Below are 18,769 nucleotides of genomic sequence, written 5' to 3'. Positions count from 1 at the left end.
TTTTTTAAAATTTTTGGCCAATTTGTTTTCTGCTACCTATGTTTGGTAAAAAAAATCACAATAAGTGTATTTTTTATTGGTTTGCGCAAAAGTTATTGCGTTTACTAACAAAAGGAAAGATTTCTGCCATTTTTGGTGGGTTTTTTTAACGCGTAATGGCGGCGATCTGCGATTTATTTTGCGTGACTGCGACATTGCGGCGGACAGATCGGACCCCTGACTGACATTTTTGACACTTTTGGGGGTACCCGTGACATTACTGCAGTAATCAGTGCTATATATATGCACTGTTACTGTAAAAATGACACTGGCAAGGAAGGGGTTAATTTTATTGGAGAGGGAGGGGTTAATGTATGCTTACTAACGTGTGGGGGGGGGGTGGCTGAGTGACACAAGCACAGATTGAGGGTTCTATGCTGAACCCTGCAATCTGTCACTCCCTGTCACTTAGGAGATCCGCCCGCTCTGTTTACACCGGTTGGCGGATCTCCAAACTAGATTCCCCGACGATCGGGGAAGAGCAGCGACGATTGCCGGCGCTCCTCCCCTGGTGACTGAAAACAGCGGGAGCGAGCCTCCGGCGGCACGCGCGAGCCGCCGAGAGAGGGGAATGTCTGGTGATGTAGACCTACGTCGCCAGACGATAACGAGCCACTGTGCCGCAGTGGGGAAGCGGTTAATGTACATTGTTTTGTGAATTGTACTGAAGGTTTAAGTCTAAGAGACATTAGGAGACAGGTATATCACAGAAGGGAGATTTTTGTAGTGTGTCCAAGTTCCCTGCTGTATGTGAATCCTTGTGATATCTTTAGAAATGGGGAGGAATCAAACGAAACAAATTCCACCGCCTGATCCAGGGGAGACAAATTCCACCGCCCTGACACTTAAATTTAGGCTCTACCAAATTCCGGAAGCAAGAATGAGAGTCATCCATGACAAAATAATGTCATACATCCTTGGAGTCTTCATGGGCATTTTCTTCTTTAATCTGGAGGAGGGGTTTTATCAGATACCCACTCCCTTCTGCATGCCTGAGCAAATAGGTTCAATAAATCAAATCATGGAGACATGGATGGATATGGATGGATGGGTCAGTTTTCTTTAAATATTAAAAATGAATGAAATCATATGTTCAGTTTGTGGTTCTCATATACAGTTAAAGCGTTTGTTACCTTAGAAAAAAAAAAAAAAAGATATGGATCCTGCTCCTTTAAAACACGAATAGCAGCACAGTACTTGTGCTGTGTCATTTGGCCCCCTGTATAACCTAAAAAATCTGTCTGATCCTGCCTGGTTCTGCCCTGCCCCTTAAACTGACCACGTTTATCATGGCTGCTGAGCCCTGACACCATGGTCAGTTTACATGTCTCCATCATCCACAGCTCTCCTCTGTCCTCCTCTCTCCCCCCTGTTAGCTAGAGACAGTGTCCGCCCCCTCCCCTCCTGAGGCTCAAATAACTTTTAGATTTCCATATAATCCTTTGTGTTTCCTAATGCTGTGTGCCCCTGTGTATGTGTTTTATTACAAAAAATGCCGACTATACCTTATTTCAAAACGCCACTTTCCTCAGAACCCAAGCTTAACCTCTCCCATAGATACACTGTATTGGCCAAGTAAGAAAATGCTCAATCACAGCCAGCATGTACCTTTACATATCTAAATACCCTATTGAGAATTCAGTGGTTGGCGATGCAAGCAGGGGACTTATCCAGATATGTAAAGGTACATGCTGGCTGTGATTAAACATGGAGCATTTTCTTACTAGGATCTTAAAAGAACTAGGTGTCCCCACATTTTTGCTGTGTTCCATTCTGTTTTGTAGGAACTATCTCTATGCTTACTTAACCGGTTGCCGACCGCCGCACGACTATATACTGCGGCGGTCAGCCCTCGGCCAGGCAGAGTGACGTATCGGTACGTCACTCGCCTGTCACTGACTTGCGAGCCTATCGTGGGCGGGCGCGCGCCCGCCGAGGCGCGCGCCCGCCGCGGCTCGTTCACAGACAAGTCAGTGCGTGTGACCGGCGGACTCGATGTCCGCCAGTCACACTGCGATCGCTCCTGTGAAGGGAGAAAGACAGAGCAGCTTGTGTAAACAAGCTGCCTGTCAGTTCTCCCTGTGTAAAAGTGAAGATCTGTCCGTTCTACTATGTAGAACGGTTGATCTTTGCTTTTACACCAATAGGAATGTCCCTACACAGTTAGAATCACGCCCCTAGGACACACTTAACCCCTCCCTGTCCAATAAAGTTAACCCCTTCCCTGCCAGTGTCATTTTTGCAGTAACAGTGCATATGTATAGCACTGATTACTGCAGTAATGTCACTGGTACCCCCAAAAGTGTCAAAAATGTCAGTCAAGGGTCCGATCTGTCCGCCGCAATGTCGCAGTACCGAAAAAAAAATCGCAGATCGCCGCCATTACGCGTTAAAAAAAAACCACCAAAAATGACAAAAATCTTTCCCTTTGTTAGTAAACGCGATAACTTTTGCGCAAACCAATCAAAATACGCTTTTTGCGATTTTTTTTTACCAAACATAGGTAGCATAAAAGAAATTGGCCGAAAAATGTTAAAAAATTTTGATTTTTACTTTTTTTTTTGGGGAATTTCATATAAAAAAATGTGAAAAATATTGTTATTTTTGCAAAATTTACGCTCTTTTTTTGTTTATAGCGCGTGATCAAAAAATCGCACAGGTGATCAAATACCACCAAAAGAAAGCTCTGTTTGTGGGAAAAAAAGGACGTCAAATTTGTTTAGGTACAGCGTCGCACGACCGCGCAATTGTCCGTTAAAGTCACGCAGTAAAAAATCGCAAAAAAACCCCTGGTCCTTTAGCAGCCAAATCCTCCGGGGCTTAAGTGGTTAAAGCCTATCCTTCCTCGACTGGGTTGGACACCTGGATTGGGTGGACTGTTTCCCTCTCTCCTACTGGTTTGGATGTCACCACACCCTGTCCTGCTTGTCTTTGTTTATGTACAATTGGTATCCACTGATGTCCTGGTAGATCAAAAATTTGGGATTAGGCAAATACCTGCTACCCCTTTTGAAATCATAATTATTTTCATCTGTTATTGTGAGCCCTCTTCACCCATTACCCCTGAAGAAGCTACACAAGCAAAATGTGTTGGTACAGCTCTGCCCTCCGACATATACATGGGCACACTGCCAATACAGTGTATCTATGGGAGAGGATAAGCTTGGGTTTTGAGGAAGGGTTATTTTCTTTTTATCCATTGCATTGTACTGTTGTATTATGATATATGAATCAATCATGTTTTGTATTGAATTTTAATCATTTTGATATTATTAAAGTAAATATTTTACCAATTTATGAAATTGTTATTATACTAAGTGGGGTAGTCTAGCACCAGGAAAGCCCCGCTTCCCCTTTGTACACTATATATCCATTCCTGGGGTGTTGGTGCCTGACATGATTGGTTAGGATGGCTTCTTTCCATATGTAATGCCTGACCTCATATTATATGGTTTTGGTGAATCTTAAGGAAAATTGTACAAGAAGATTGTATAATGTGTAGCCAGCTTTACTTGTCGCATGGCAATCAAAGCTTATTTTACAGGTAAATGTGGCCCGGGTTTTATTTAGCAGAACCCCGCGCGCGGCATTGCTACTCTCCCTGGGGTGCCCGAAGGTGCTCCAGTTTTTTGGATCTTTGGACAGCCTGGCACTGAGGATGGCGGCTAGCAGTCGTGTTTTTTTTGTGCGACAAAATGCATGAGGCTCACCGCGCAAAAAAGGCGCAGGAGCTATTTGCCACTTTTGTCGCATGTTGGGCAGCCCATTCAATTGAATAGCCTGCCCTATCCTGACACACAGCAAACGCACACACAAAAAATGCTTAGGTATGCATGGGGTGTTAGAGATGAGAAATGTAAGTGGGGGTCAGTATGTGCAGGGATGGGGGGGTCAGTGTGTACAGAGGGCGGGTGTACAGGATGTGAAGTTGATGTAGCCAGGTGAAGAAATGGTATACGGTATCATTTAGGCTGAAGTATTGTTCCTTTAAGACTGGTGATCAGTGTGTGTTCTTCTGCAACAGCGGTGAGTTGGATTATGGGATATAGTTCGAGGAAGGATAAAGACTGTGCAGGATGGACTTTACTGGACTACACTCCCAGGGAGCCAAGGGATCTGCGGAGGATTGTGGGGGAGAAGGTAAATAGGGGGCAGAATCGGATGTACGCTCTCTTGCTTCGGGGACCTTGTGGAGAGCGGATGTTCAGAGAGGGGAGCAGAGCCGCTGCTGAGAGCGGAGTGATCAGAGACTGAGGCCTGAGCGGAGAGAGTGCATCAGAGAGGCACCAGAGGTTGCGGAGAGGTGACTAGCCCTGTGCAGAGGCCTGCTGAACAGAATTGACGGAGAGTTGGGTGAGCGAGTTCTAACTGCTCTGAGTGCGCAGATCGAGGGAGAGTCTGTGACACAGCACAGAAAAGGAAAAGGTCCTGAATAGCTGAGACGGTTGCCATTGGACACTCCTGGAACTCTGCAGTGCATGGTGAACCGGAAAACCGCAATTATATTTAAAGTGCTACACACTGATCATATTTCAAGCAGAACCTGGATTTACTAATACCCCTTTCCCTGTGGATTACAAATGTCATTTTTTTAAATGACCAGAGCTCCAGCTGCCGGCAAAGAATTGCAAAGCTTTGCTAGGAAAGAGACTCTAGTGATTCACTGCTAAAGGGGGGCCCCTACAGGTGTTAGAGTGCACTCTTCTAGTTGCTAGATTAGAGGTTAAGAGGCATTTCAATCAAATACACATAAATATATGCATATTCAGCTAATGTTAGTTAATTTTACTCATCTATTCTACAAACAGTCACTCTCACAAGTCGTTTGAGTAAGTTACATGATATATTCAAATGTACATTTAACCACTTTACCACTAGAGCATTTTGCTGTCTTAAGTCTGGGCCACTTTTTGCGATTTGGCGCTGTGCGACTTTAACTGACAATTGCGCGGTCATGTGACGCCATACCCAAACAAAATTTACGTCCTTTTTTTCCCACAAGCAGAGCTTTCTTTTGGTGGTATTTGATCACCTGTGCGATTTTTACTTTTTGCGTTATAAACAAAAAAAGAGCGTTTATTTTGAAAAAATAACTATTTTTAACATTTTTTATATGAAATTCCCCCCAAAAAAGATGTAAAAACCAATTTTTTTTTAAATTTTTGGCCAATTTGTTTTCTGCTACCCATGTTTGGTAAAAAAAATCGCAATAAGCGTATTTTGATTGGTTTGCGCAAAAGTTATTGCGTTTACTAACAAAGGGAAAGATTTATGTCATTTTTGGTGTTTTTTTTTAACGAGTAATGGCGGCGATTTGCGATTTTTTTGCGGGACTGCGACATTGCGGCGGACAGATCGGACCCTTGACTGACATTTTTGACACTTTTGGGGGTACCAGTGACATTACTGCAGTAATCAGTGCTATAAATATGCACTGTTACTGTAAAAATGACACTGGCAGGGAAGGGGTTAATTTTATTGGAGAGGGAGGGGTTAATGTATGCCTGGTGCTTACTAACGTGTGGGGGGGGAGGTGACTGTGTGAGACAGGGACAGATCGGATGTCCAGCTATGCTGAACACTCCGATCTGTCACTCCCTGTCACTGAGGAGATCCGCCCGCTCTGTTTACACAGGCGGGCGGATCTACAAACTGGATTCTCCGACGATCGGGGCAGAGCAGCGGCGATCGCCGCCGCTCCTCCCCTGGCCCGACTCCCGCTGTGAATGAAAACAGCGGGAGCGCGCCTCCGGCGGCGCGCCAGCGCCGCCTACAGGGGGAGGAGTCTGGCGACGTAGGTCTACGTCGTCAGACGGGATCGTGCCACTTTGCCGCAGTAGTACTCCGGTACATAGCGGTAAAGTGGTTAATTCGATATTTCCATATCTATTCATATTCTGTCATATTGTTGTTGCTAGATTTTGGGCCTCGAGTCTCATATTTGTATTTGGGACTTGGAGACTCAAAACCTTATTATATCGCTTGGTTCTTATTTCAGTTGTCTTGAAGTATATCTGTTTATCTCCTATTTGAATTCAGTAAACTGATACCTAAGTGTCATTGGTGTCTTTAAATGAATATGTCAGATCCAATAGTGCCTAGCGGGTCGGAGCTACCTTAGGGTCCAGTGAACATACTCAGCAGCCCCCAAAGGGGGTCGTGCTACATTAGTTTGGGATACTTTCTAGGTTGTGGAACTTGTCATTTCTAATCAGACTATTAACCACTTTAGTACCCGGAGGATTTGGCTGCTCAGTGACCAGGCCCCATTTTGCGATTCGGCACTGCGTTACTTTAGCGGACAATTGCGTCGTCGTGTGATCATGTACTCAAATGAAATTGACATCCTTTTTTTCCCACAAATAGAGCTTTCTTTTGGTGGTATTTGATCACCTGTGCAATTTTTATTTTTTGCACTATAAACAAAAAAAGAGTGACAATTTTGAAAAAATAACAATATTTTCACTTTTTTTTTATATGAAATTCTCAAAAAAACATTTAAAAATCAAAATTTTTTACCATTTTAGGCCAATTTATTTTCTGCTACATATTTTTGGTAAAAAATCGCAATAAGCGTATTTTGATTGGTTTTAAGTTATTATGTTATTGTGTTTACTAACTACGGGAAAGATTTATGTTATTTTTATTGTTTTTTTTTAACTAGTAATGGCAGCGATCTGAAATTTTTTTTTTTTTTGTGGGACTGTGACATTGCGGCAGACAAATCGGACCCCTAACTGATATTTTTGATACTTTTGGGGGACCAGTGACATTACTACAGTGATCAGTGCTAAAAATATGCACTGTTACTGTAAAAATGACACTGGCAGGGAAGGGGTTAACAGTATGGGTGATGAAGGGGTTTAATGTGTCCCTAGGGGCGTGATTCTAACTGTCAGGGGGTGTGGCTTGTGAAGTAATCACAGAGACATACGATCCTATATAGCAGAATCACATAGCCTCTGCGATCACTTCAGGGAGAATGACAGACGGCTGTGTTAACATCAGCCGTCTGTCCTTCTCTCTCAGCTGCGGGAGATCACGAGTGGCTGGCGGCCATCGGAACCACCGGTCACACACACTGGCTCCCCGGCTGACGAGTGGGGCGGGAGCGCGCCGGCGGTGGCGTGCGCTCGCCCCTAGAGTCTCCTGAGCGAGCGACGTAGTGCTACGTCACTTTTCCCAGGAGCGGCTGCCTGCCGCATAAAACTGCGGCGGGCGGAGCTGAAGTGGTTAAGCCATGACGGATGTTCAGAGTAATTTAAGAACACCCAGTTTTTGCTGCGGCCATTGTCTCTCTGAAGTGTCCTTCATTCTCAGGTTTTTGGCCTCATGCACACTGGACGCTTTTACAGTTGCTGTTTTTGGGGTCAGATGTTTTTGCAGCCAGTTAAGTTCCCAGCATGTTCTCTTATGTCTCCATGCACACATAGGCTGTTATTAGCAGTTTTTGGCAGGGGCATTTTATGGCTGGAAAAAAATCCCAGAACTAGTGGGTTTTAAGATGCGTTTTTTTCAGCTGTAAAAATGCTCTAACTCTAATAAAAGCTAAAAAATGCTGAAAAACGCCATATAACGCCGAAAAACGCAGCTATTCTGCGTTTATCAACGTTTTTGAGCCATAAGCTTTTATGGGAGTATAGTTTTGCTAAAAAAAAAAAGGCTAAAAAATGCTACAGCTGAAAAAAAAGCTAAAGAATGCTGAAAAACGCTACTGCAAAAAAGCAGAAAAACTCCTTCTACAGCTACAGCTTTCTACAGACATTTTGATAACTTCCAGTGTGCATGAGGCCTTAAAGTTGGGAGGTGTGCTGACACTAATCTGCATGCAATCTGACTCGCTATCCCCCTTCTCTATCAACCATCTGCTGCAATTCCAGAAAACACAAGGACACACTGCTATGCAATCTCAGCAGTAATAAGCATGGAATTTAAAACTGAGTACTCAGGTACTTTGGAATAGCCAGAAAACACAACAATCGTTTTAGGATAGGGTGACCAGATGTCCCCTGTTTCCGGGGACTGTCCCCGGATCGAGGACACTGTCCCCGGACCAAGTGTGTCCCCAGATTTGTCCCCGGCTGAAGCACCTCCAAATTTCTCTCCAGCACCCCCCATAAATACACCCACACACAAGGATTTACAAATCTGCATCAATCCAACCTGGCTCGATGCAAACTTGGCAAGCGATGTGACTGAGCTGGTACTTGATGTGCAGGGATTCAGCCGCAGAAGCCGATACTCTTCTTCTAGATCCGGCTGGACAGTCTCTGAGAGCAGGGGAGTGATATTCTGTGAGGTACAGAACCTGCACGGCTCTATCACAGCTGAGGAGGGAGGGGGGCGAGTGCTGTGCAGTCTGATGGCAGCTTCTATACATGAGATATGGAGGGAGGCTCAAATTCCAATGGAATTCCCCAGTGTAAAGAGATGGATTGAGGTAAACTGTTCCTGATCCTGCAGCTTAGAAGTTTGATCTGCACTCATGACTAGGGGATTAAAGATGATTTGTCTCCATTCTGCTCTGACCATCACTCTCCTCCTCCATTATAAATAACCACATGACCACAGGTTGGAGTTAAATGGCCGTAGCAGCCATTTATTAACAAACTGTATACATAACAGGTAAATAACACGTTAAACCCAGGTACCTGCGTCTGACTTAATTAGGCCTCCAGCCGCCACAGCACCGACTCGGAGACAACCAGTCGCAGATACCAACATACCAATTACTGGGAGCCATACCTCAGATGGGTCCCTACCAAGTATAAGTTTGCACCATACTAACCTACCAGGACCTTGTACCCCCGCTTGCTGCCATAACAGAACAACCCCAAAAGAAGAAAACCTCTGTTTAAACAAAAAACAAAAACAAGGACCGCAATACCAAAAGTCAGAAAAAACAAGAAAATACAAGAAAATGGGAGGGAGGGTGGGAAATATTCTCCAATGCAGCTTTCCTCCAACAGAAGTCTTCCTGAGGTCCCTAGCTTAACCTCTCCCTGTAGTTCCACCCCTTCCTGGCCAAAACACCAATTAAAAGTCCCACCACTTATATTTTCTATCATACTGGGCTGAAAACCCCTCCTTGTCCCAAACCCCTTTAACCCCTGTCATGCCAGCCCTTCATCCATGTCTCTTCTCTCCTTTACTCCAGGCCTCTCTTTTCAGTTTAATACTACATCCTGGCTGTGCTCTCTATAGTTTTCCCTGTGTGGACTCTGCAAGCAAGGAGAGATCATGTATTACTGCTGTTCATCGCTGACCATTACATGTACAGTATGCACCCCTGAGACCTGCATTCTATAGGTAACATACTGCTGAGTAGGGATGATCGAACTTTTGAAAAGTTTGGTTCGACCAGAACACCCAAATTTCCCGAAAGTTCGGTTCGGATTCCAGAACCCCATTGAAATCAATGGGACCCGAACTTCTGGAATCAAAAAACATAATTTTGAAGCCCTAAAACCCAATAAATGCCCCTAAAAAGTGCCTAGGGTTCTGGGTCATGCCCCAGGGACTATTAATCACACAAAAAAAGTTCTTAAAAATTGTCGTTTTTGATAGAGAGACAATTGTTGAAAAAATTATTGAAAAAAAAAAAAGAGATTTCTCTGGATTTAGTGTCTGGGGGGGGGGGGGGGGTCTAAAAAGTGTACCTGTGAAGTTTCAGCTCTGTAGCATGTCCAGAACCAGAAAAAAAGATAATTTTTCTTAGAATTTCGAACAGCCAATGTTCGGGACGAACCGATGGTCGACCCGAACCGTTCGATTATCCCTACTGCTGAGCCCTGCATTCTATAGGTAACATACTGCTGAGACTTGCATTCTGTAGGCAACGCACAGCTAAGACCTGCATTCTGTAAGTAGCGCACTGCCGAGACCTGAATTCTGTAGGCAATGCACGGCTGAGACCTGCATTATGTAAGTAACGCACTGCCGAGACCTGCATTCTGTAGGTGACGCACTGCAGAGCCATTTATTATTTATGTAGCTTGCTCCTGAGCCGTGCATTCTTTATGTAACGCGCTCCTAAACCCTGTATTCTTTATGTAGTGTGTTCCGGAACTCTGCACTCTGTAAGTAGTGCACTTCAGAACTCTGAACTCTGTTTTTTCTCTATCTTATCTTCTTAACATTTAGTAGTCGTATCCCAAAAAATTTGTATTTTTTTTTTTTATTTCATGGACAAAATGTGAGAAATTACGTACATATCACTCCATAACCACATACACTGCGTATATAATTTGAGGAAAATATGCTTATAAAATAGTTTACCATTTGCCAATTAAAAAAAAAAAATTCCCTGGATTTAATTTTAAAAATCTGGTCACCTTACTGGCTGTGAATTAAATTATTTAATCTCACCATTATTATTATTATTATTATTATACAGGATTTATATAGCACCAACGGTATGCACAGCACTTAACAAAATGAAGGCAGACAGTACAGTTACAATGCAATTTGGTACAAAAGGAATCAGAGGGCCCTGCTCGTTAGAGCTTACAATCTAAGAATTCAGGAAGAGTGCAGGAACTCCCCCCTTCAAACCCCCCCCCCCCTTGTCTCCCTCCCCTGGTTCCACCCAATATTCATCTCCCAGTACTGCCCCAATTATAATTTTGTGATGCTAAATAATTTGTATGGAATTTTTTCTTGTTTAATAACAAGAAAAGCAGTAGACTAGATCCCCTGGAGCCAGCAACAATAGACTCCACACCTGCAACAATAAATCCCTCACACAACAATAGACTTCCCCAGCAACAATGGACCTCACTCCAGCAACAATAGTATTCCCGCAGCATTAATAGATACTCCGCAGCAACAATTGACCCCAACCCTGCAACGATAAATGCCACCCCTGAAACAATATTTCCCCACACAACAATAGACCCCCCCCCACAGCAGCATAGGACTACTCACAACAAAATACTACCCCCCCCCCGCAACAAAAGATCCACCCCAGCAACATTAGATGCCCCCAGCAGCAACAACAGATCTCACAGCAACCAGCATCTATAGACGCTCCAACAGCCATCAACAATAGACCTCTTCCTCAACAGTAGATCCCCACCAGCAACATAAGACTTCCCCCCCAGCAATAATATATCCCCCACCAGCAACAATGGGCCCTCACACACAAATAGATCACCACCAGTGACAATAGATCCCCCAGCAGCCAGCATCAATAGACCCTCCAGCAAAACCCACCCCCCCTTGCTATTACATACATTCAGTGCTGGAGGTACCAGAACTGCATTCCCCCACATTCCCACTGAAATAAAGCCTTGTATCTGACAGAAGTTCCTATCAGAGAATCATTAGCAGGTGTTAATTCATACATTATCATCCCCCCGCGATCTATATCTAATGGTGACAATGTTGTTCATTCTGCAATGAATTTGCACAGCAGCCTTGTATCCCTGTTGGACATTGTAGTCTTAGATAGACATATCCATGTCCTTTTGTATGTAACCATTTGTTGCATGGAAATACCAAATCAAAACTTTATTGAACAACCAAAAAAAAAAAATAAATTAGTAACAATTGTTTGGACCGTTGAGGGTGTGGCAGTGATTCTGGCAGTTGTCTTTGCTAATTTCTTGTCAGTCTACTGTGTTTTTTTTTTATGGTTGAAGATGTTGGGAAGTGGCCATATCTAGGTGGCTTTGTATGATTGGTCACCCCACTGGAGGGACTGTGCTGGAGATTGTAGAAAGATAATCATTGTTCCTTATTCCTGCCTCTTTAGGCCTCATGCACACGGGACGTTTTTACAGCAGCTGTTTTTGGAATCAGACGTTTTCTTCTACAGCCAGTAAATTACCCAGCATGTTATCCTATGTGTCCATCCACACATAGTCTGTTATCAGCAGTTTTTGGCAGGGGCATTTTCTGGCTGGAAAAAAAAAAACAAAACTAGTGGGTTTTAGCCAGTTCCTTACGTGGCCATAGTAAAATGACGCTGGCAGGAACATTTTATGGATTCGGGCAGCTGTCATATGATGTCCGCCCGTTCTCGCCGCTACTGCGTGCCCCCTTGGGGTGCTCAGAGTGTCGATCGGGGATAAAGCTCATCCCTCGGACAGAGCCCATCCCCGATCAAGGTAAAGAGGCAATGAAATTGGCTTTTCACCACGTGATCGGCTGTGTCCAATCACAGCCGATCACATGAGAGGCTTCAGTGCTCGCCGCTTGTGCTCGCCGCAATGCGCGCCCCCAGGGGTGCGCAGCACGCTGATCGGGGACGAGGCTCTTCCCTCGGACAGAGCCCATCCTCGATCAAGGTAAAGAGCCAATGAAATTGGCTCTTTACCACATGCTTGGCTGTGTTCAATCACAGCCGATCACAAATGTCAATGATGGGTTAACTCAACTGTTAACTTAACTGTTACCAGGTTTTCCTCCTCACATACCGATCCAGTGTGAGGAGGAGATCTGGAAACAGTGAGTTACCATTTACTGTGCATACTACTGTGCCCTGATTGCCCACCAAATAAAGAGGACCTGTCACCACACTGATCCTAGTACCTATCTGTGAGCCCATCAGATTACATGTCACCTGCCCATCAGTGTACCCGAGTACCTCTCACCTGCCCATCAGCGTACCCGAGTACCTGTCGCCTGCCCATTAGAGTACCCGAGTACCTGTCACCAGCCCATCAGAGTACCCGAGTACCTGTCATCAGAGTACCTGAGTGCCTGTCACCTGCCTATCAGAGTACCCCGAGTACCTGCCACCTGCTCATAAGAGAACCTGCTGCCTGCCTATCAAAGTACCCGAGTACTTGTCACCTGGCCATTAGAATTTTGTGTGATTTATGTCCCTAGAACGCATGACGGTGCTCCTTGGATGTTGGGCCCCTCTATGTGGTCAGGCTGTGGAAAAGTCTTACACATGTGGTATCGCCATATTCAGGAGGAGTAGTAGAATGTATTTTGGGGTGTCATTTTTGCTATGTACATGCTATGTATTAGAAATAGTTTATAAATTGACAACTTTGTGGGAAAAAAAATGAAAAAAAAAAACATTTTTTGTTCATTTTTCCCAGAATTGCGGGAAAAAATTACAACTTCAAAAAACTCACCATGCCTCTTATTAAATACCCTGGACTGTCTACTTTCCAAAAAGGGGTAATTTGGGGGGTATTTGTACTGTCCTGACATTTCAGGGCCCCAAGAAAGGAGATAGGCCGTCAGTACATCTGATGTGATCAATTTTCAGTAATTGGTACCATAGCTTCTAGACTCAATAACTTTCACACAGACAAAATAATATACACTAATTTGGGTTAATTTTACCAGAGATATGGAGCAGTATAAATTTTGGCCCAAATGTATGAAGAAAATTTTATTTTTTGCAAAATTTTATAATAGAAACTAAAAAAAAGTTGTTTTTTTTTTTCAAAATGTTTGCTCTTTTTTTGCTTATATCAGGACAAAAAAAAAAAAAAAAAACAGTTATGATCATATACCACCAAAAAAAAAGCTCTATTTGTGTGAAAAAAATGATAAAAATTTTGTTTGGTTACAGTGTAGCATGACTGAGCAATTGTCATTCAAATTGTGAGAGCGCTGAAAGCTGAAAATTGGTCTGGGCAGGAAGGGGGTCTAACTGCTCTGTATGGAAGTGGTTAAGAGATGTTTCTCATCTGTAAAAACGCTCTAACTCTGATAAAAGCCAAAAATCGCTGAAAAACGCGGCTATTCGACATTTATCAAAGTTTTTGAGCCATAAGCTTTTGTGGGAATATAGTTTTGTTAAAAATAAAAAAAAATAAATAAAAAGCTACAACTTAAAAAAAAGAAAAACGGAAAAACACCTTCTACGGCTACAGCTTTCTATTGACGTTTTGATGATGTCCAGTGTGCATGAGGCCTTTAGTCTGAGTGAGTGATCACCCTTGCAGTACGATGGGGCCCCACAGCAAGGAGAGATCGTGTATAATTCCTGGAGTTGGGTTTTAGGGCGGTAGGAGGAGTACGGAGCTTTTTAGGGAGGATGGAAAATCTGTGTGTGATAACGACAGCCAGAACTATATGGTATCCCCCTGGTACGGTGCCCAGTCATTTATCCCCACATTATGTTTATGTCAGTAATAAAATTCTTCTCTGTATTCAGATTACAGGACTAGGAGAGAGAAAATTCCACAGTTCTATCAGTCTTGTATGACTTCTATGGGCCTAAACATCACATCTCAGATCTTTTCTATTATATCATGTATACAGGTAAATGAACGGCTCACCAATAATAAAAGGATAAAACTTACATGTCTGGCATAGAGAGAGAAGAATGAATATTCCCAGAATAGTCCTCTCCGCCATCCCGAGTCTTTGTGGAATTATCTCCCTTTACTCTGATGTGCCAACACCCTGAATAAACAGTCACATGAATGTCTTCACTTAGTTTCACTTTCAGATAAAGGATTTTTCTTCTTGTCGTTACATGTGGTTTAAAGGTTATAAACCAGAAAATGACATTGTTGTCAGCCTTTCAGAAAAAAAAAAAAAATTATATATATATATATATATAGAGAGAGAGAGAGAGAGAGATGTGTATATATATATACCATATTTATCGGCGTATAACAAGCGCCGGCGTATAACACGCACCCCAATATTTGAAGAGAAATTTCAGGAAAAAAGCTTAAATTTAAAATAAACAGCTTTGAACTCAGAGCATTTTTTTTTTAAATCAAATGATATCTCACCAGTGCCCATGAATGCAGCCTCATCAGCAGTGTCCATAAATGCAGCCCACCAGCAGTGTCCATACATGCAGCCCACCAGCAGTGTCCATACATGCAGCCCACCAGCAGTGTCCATACATGCAGCCCACCAGCAGTGTCCATACATGCAGCCCACCAGCAGTGTCCATACATGCAGCCCACCAGCAGTGTCCATAAATGCAGCCCACCAGCAGTGTCCATACATGCAGCCCACCAGCAGTGTCCATACATGCAGCCCACCAGCAGTGTCCATACATGCAGCCCACCAGCAGTGTCCATAAATGCAGCCCACCAGCAGTGTCCATACATGCAGCCCACCAGCAGTGTCCATATATGCAGCCCACCAGCAGTGTCCATATATGCAGCCCACCAGCAGTGTCCATATATGCAGCCTCGCAAGCGCAATGTCCAAATATGCAGCCTCGCAAGCGCCATTGGAACTGACCAAATTTGTTTTAAAAAAGGGCGGAAAGCAGCGCCGAGAGCAGAAGGGGCGGTCCGGGCCGAGGAGAAGGAAGGACGAGCTGTCATAAGAGCAGAATGGGACGGGCCGGGCCGAGGAGAAGGAAGAACTAGCGAGCGCAGTCATCGGAAGTCCCGCCTCCTCTGCAGAGACGTATGACGTCTGTCATAGGCGGGACTTCCGATGACTGCGCTCGCTCGTTCTTCCTTCTCCTCGGCCCGGCCTGCCCCCTTCTGCTCTTATGACAGCTCGTCCTTCCTTCTCCTCGGCCCGGCCCGCCCCTTCTGCACTCGGCAATGCTTCCTGGCCATTTTTTTTTTAATATCGGCGTACAACACGCACTGCTGCTTTTTTCTCCATTTGTAGGAGGAAAAAGTGTGTGTTATACACCGATAAATATGGTATATATATATATATATATATATATATATATATATATATTATATATATATATATATATACACACACACACACATATATACATATACAAGGACAACTTTTTTTGGTCTCCATCCACCAAGCATTGCAAACAGGGAATGCCCTTTAACGTCTTCAGCCCTGGAAGGTTTTACCTCCTTAATGACCAGGCCATTTTTTTTTTATGTTGCGATTCGGCACTGCATTGCTCTATCTGACAATTGCGCGGCCATGCGACGCCGTGCCCAAATACAATTGATGTCTTTTTTTTCCCACAAATAGAGCTATCTTTTGGTGGTATTTGATCACCTCTGCAGTTTTTCGTTTTTGCACTATAAACAAAAATAGAGCGAAAATTTTGAAAAAATCACCAAAATTTTCTACTTTCTGCTATAAAACATTCCCAATAAAAACATTTAAAAAATCAAATTTTTTTTATCAGTTTAGGCCAATTTGTATTCTGCTACATATTTTTGGTAAAAAAAAATCCCAAAAAGCGTATAATAATTGGTTTGCGCAAAAGTTATAGCATTTACAAACTAAGGGATAGATTTATGGACTTTTTATTTATTTTTTATTAGTAATGGCAGCGATTTTTATCGGGACTGTGACATTGTGGCCGACAAATCTGACACAAGTGGCTGGAGTTAAACCATCAACTAGATGCTTTAATGAATTCGGAGTTGGAGTTAACTTAGATTGAATTCGGGTTTGGAGTTAACTTAGGCTGAATTTGAGTTTGGAGTTAGCCAAATTCCCTTTGTGTTTTTCATAAAAGGAAATTTGTCTATTCTGAATCACTATTACACAGCAATGTCATTTATTATGGTTTATTTTAATTTTAAGGTATAGTTATGTATCTTATGTGTTTTAACCTTTAGATTTTCTAATAGCAGACTACACAGCTGTCTAATTAGCAGTCTTCATTCTTTATTCATCTGAAACTTTCAGGCATATCTGATTGTATTCAGCACTTTGGTGTAGTGGGCTAAGCTCACAGCTAAAGATTGCTAGGTCATGAGTTCAAGGCCCAACCATGATAACACCCTGTGTGTCATAATTTTTTTTTTGGCCACATAGTAATACATTGGCTACATCACCTAAAATTGCATGTCAATGGCCTTGTATATTCAAGAAACAAACATTCATATGTGCAGGGTGCAATTATGCATTTGCCAAGTTTCAGTATTTATTTATAGCTGTCTAAAATTTAAGAAGGTGATGGCACACTTGGGATTTGAACTCATGCTCTCAGTGTTTATAGCCAGGAACACTAACCACTAAACCATTGAGCTGAGCATGATTACCCCTGGAATATTTATTCCCATGTTTCAATAGTTAACCACTTCCTTACAGGGCAGTTACACCCCTTCCTGCCCAGGCCAATTTTCAGCTTTTTATACTGTTGCATTTTGAATGACAATTGTGCGGTCATGCAACCCTGTACCTAACACAAATGTATGACAGTATTTTCATAAAAAATAGTGCTTTCTTTTGGTGGTATTTGATCACTGCAAGGTTTTTTTTCTATTGGCAAAAAGAAGACCTAAATGTTTGACCCCTAAAATAATGTGTTTTTGTTTATGTAATAAAATTTGGTAAATCAATATGTTTTTTGTTGCACTGACAAGCATTGATGAGGCTGCGCTGGCAGGCACTGATGAGACACTAATATGCAGCACTGATAGATAGATAGGTGGCACTGATATGCAGCATTGATGGGCATTGATAGGTGGCACTGATGGGCAATGATTGGCACTGGTGGGCAGCACTGAAAGATGGTAATGATGGGCAGCACTGATGAGGAGGGCACTAACAGGTTCCCTGAGCACTGATTGGCATCAATGGTGGCATGGGTGGGCATCCCTGGTGGCTCTAGTGGCATCCCCCAAGGGTCTGCACTGGTAATCAATGCTCTGATTACAAGCACAGACCCCCCCCCCCCCACACACACACTTACTTTGCATATGAATGCCATTTCTTCACAGCTGAAAGTGGCCCTCACCATGATTAGCCAGTTGATTGTGACCTCTTGCTGGAATGTGTGCAAGCCAATTTGGTGTCATTTCTGGTCCAGGGCGAACGCCAATGTGCCATTTGCAATTTATTGTAAAGAGATTTTGCTTTATTTTAAAAATGGCGCACACAGACAACTAAAATGTATTGGAAATGTTTTACCTAGGCCAGTGATGGTAACCCTTAACCCCCCCCCCCCCAAGATGTTTTTGCCCTACATTTCCCAAAATGCTCATGTACTCTGCAGTGTAGGTGAGCATCATGGGAAATGTTACAAAACACCTGTGTTGCCAAGGTTCATCACTGACCTAAGCCAACTAAAAAGGTGAGTGAGCGCTGTAGCAATCTTTTATTTAGTAATCATTTTTAGTGATTTTTTTATTAAATGTTTTGGTTACATTCATCCACAGCGACTGAATGGAAATTTTGTATTATTCCTTAATTTATATATTTTTAGCTAAATATATACATAAACACTTTAATTTTTTTCTTACAATTTAGCCCACACACACAACCCCCCCCACACACACACACACCACCCCCCCCCCCCACACACCACACACCACCCCCCCCCCACACACACACACACACCACCCCCCCCCCCCCACACACACACACACACACACCACCCCCCCCCCCACACACACACACACACACACACACACCACCCCCCCCCCACACACACACACACACACACACACCCCCCCCACACACACACACACACCCCCCCCACACACACACACACCACCCCCCCCCCACACACACACCCCCCCCCCCACACACACACACCACCCCCCCCCCACACACACACCCCCCCCCCACACACACCCCCCCCCCCCCCACACACACACACACACACACCCCCCCCCCCACACACACACACACCCCCCCCCCCCACACACACACCCCCCCCCCCCCCCCCACACACACACACACACACACCCCCCACACACACACACACACACCCCCCACACACACACACACACACACCACCCCCCACACACACACCCCCCCCCACACACACACACACACACACACACACACACACCACCCCCCCCCCCACACACACACACACACACACCACCCCCCCCCCACACACACA

General features: G+C 43.8%; 1 protein-coding gene across 1 annotated transcript in view; it reads right to left on the bottom strand.

Moving 5' to 3' along the window:
- Positions 1–14,420, bottom strand: part of LOC309558540 (uncharacterized protein) — a 553,938-nt gene extending 539,518 nt beyond the window's left edge. Inside the window, exon 1 of the mRNA XM_082261619.1 lies at positions 14,313–14,420. Within this exon, the coding sequence (XP_082117745.1) occupies positions 14,313–14,367 (55 nt within the window). The 5' untranslated portion in view covers positions 14,368–14,420. The remainder of the gene's footprint in view (positions 1–14,312) is intronic.
- Between the last annotated feature and the right edge of the window lie 4,349 nt (positions 14,421–18,769).

The sequence above is a fragment of the Pelophylax lessonae genome (assembly GCF_965119305.1).
Source record: "Pelophylax lessonae genome assembly, chromosome: 6".
Lineage (NCBI taxonomy): Eukaryota > Metazoa > Chordata > Amphibia > Anura > Ranidae > Pelophylax > Pelophylax lessonae.
This window is presented reverse-complemented; position numbering and strand designations above follow the sequence as displayed.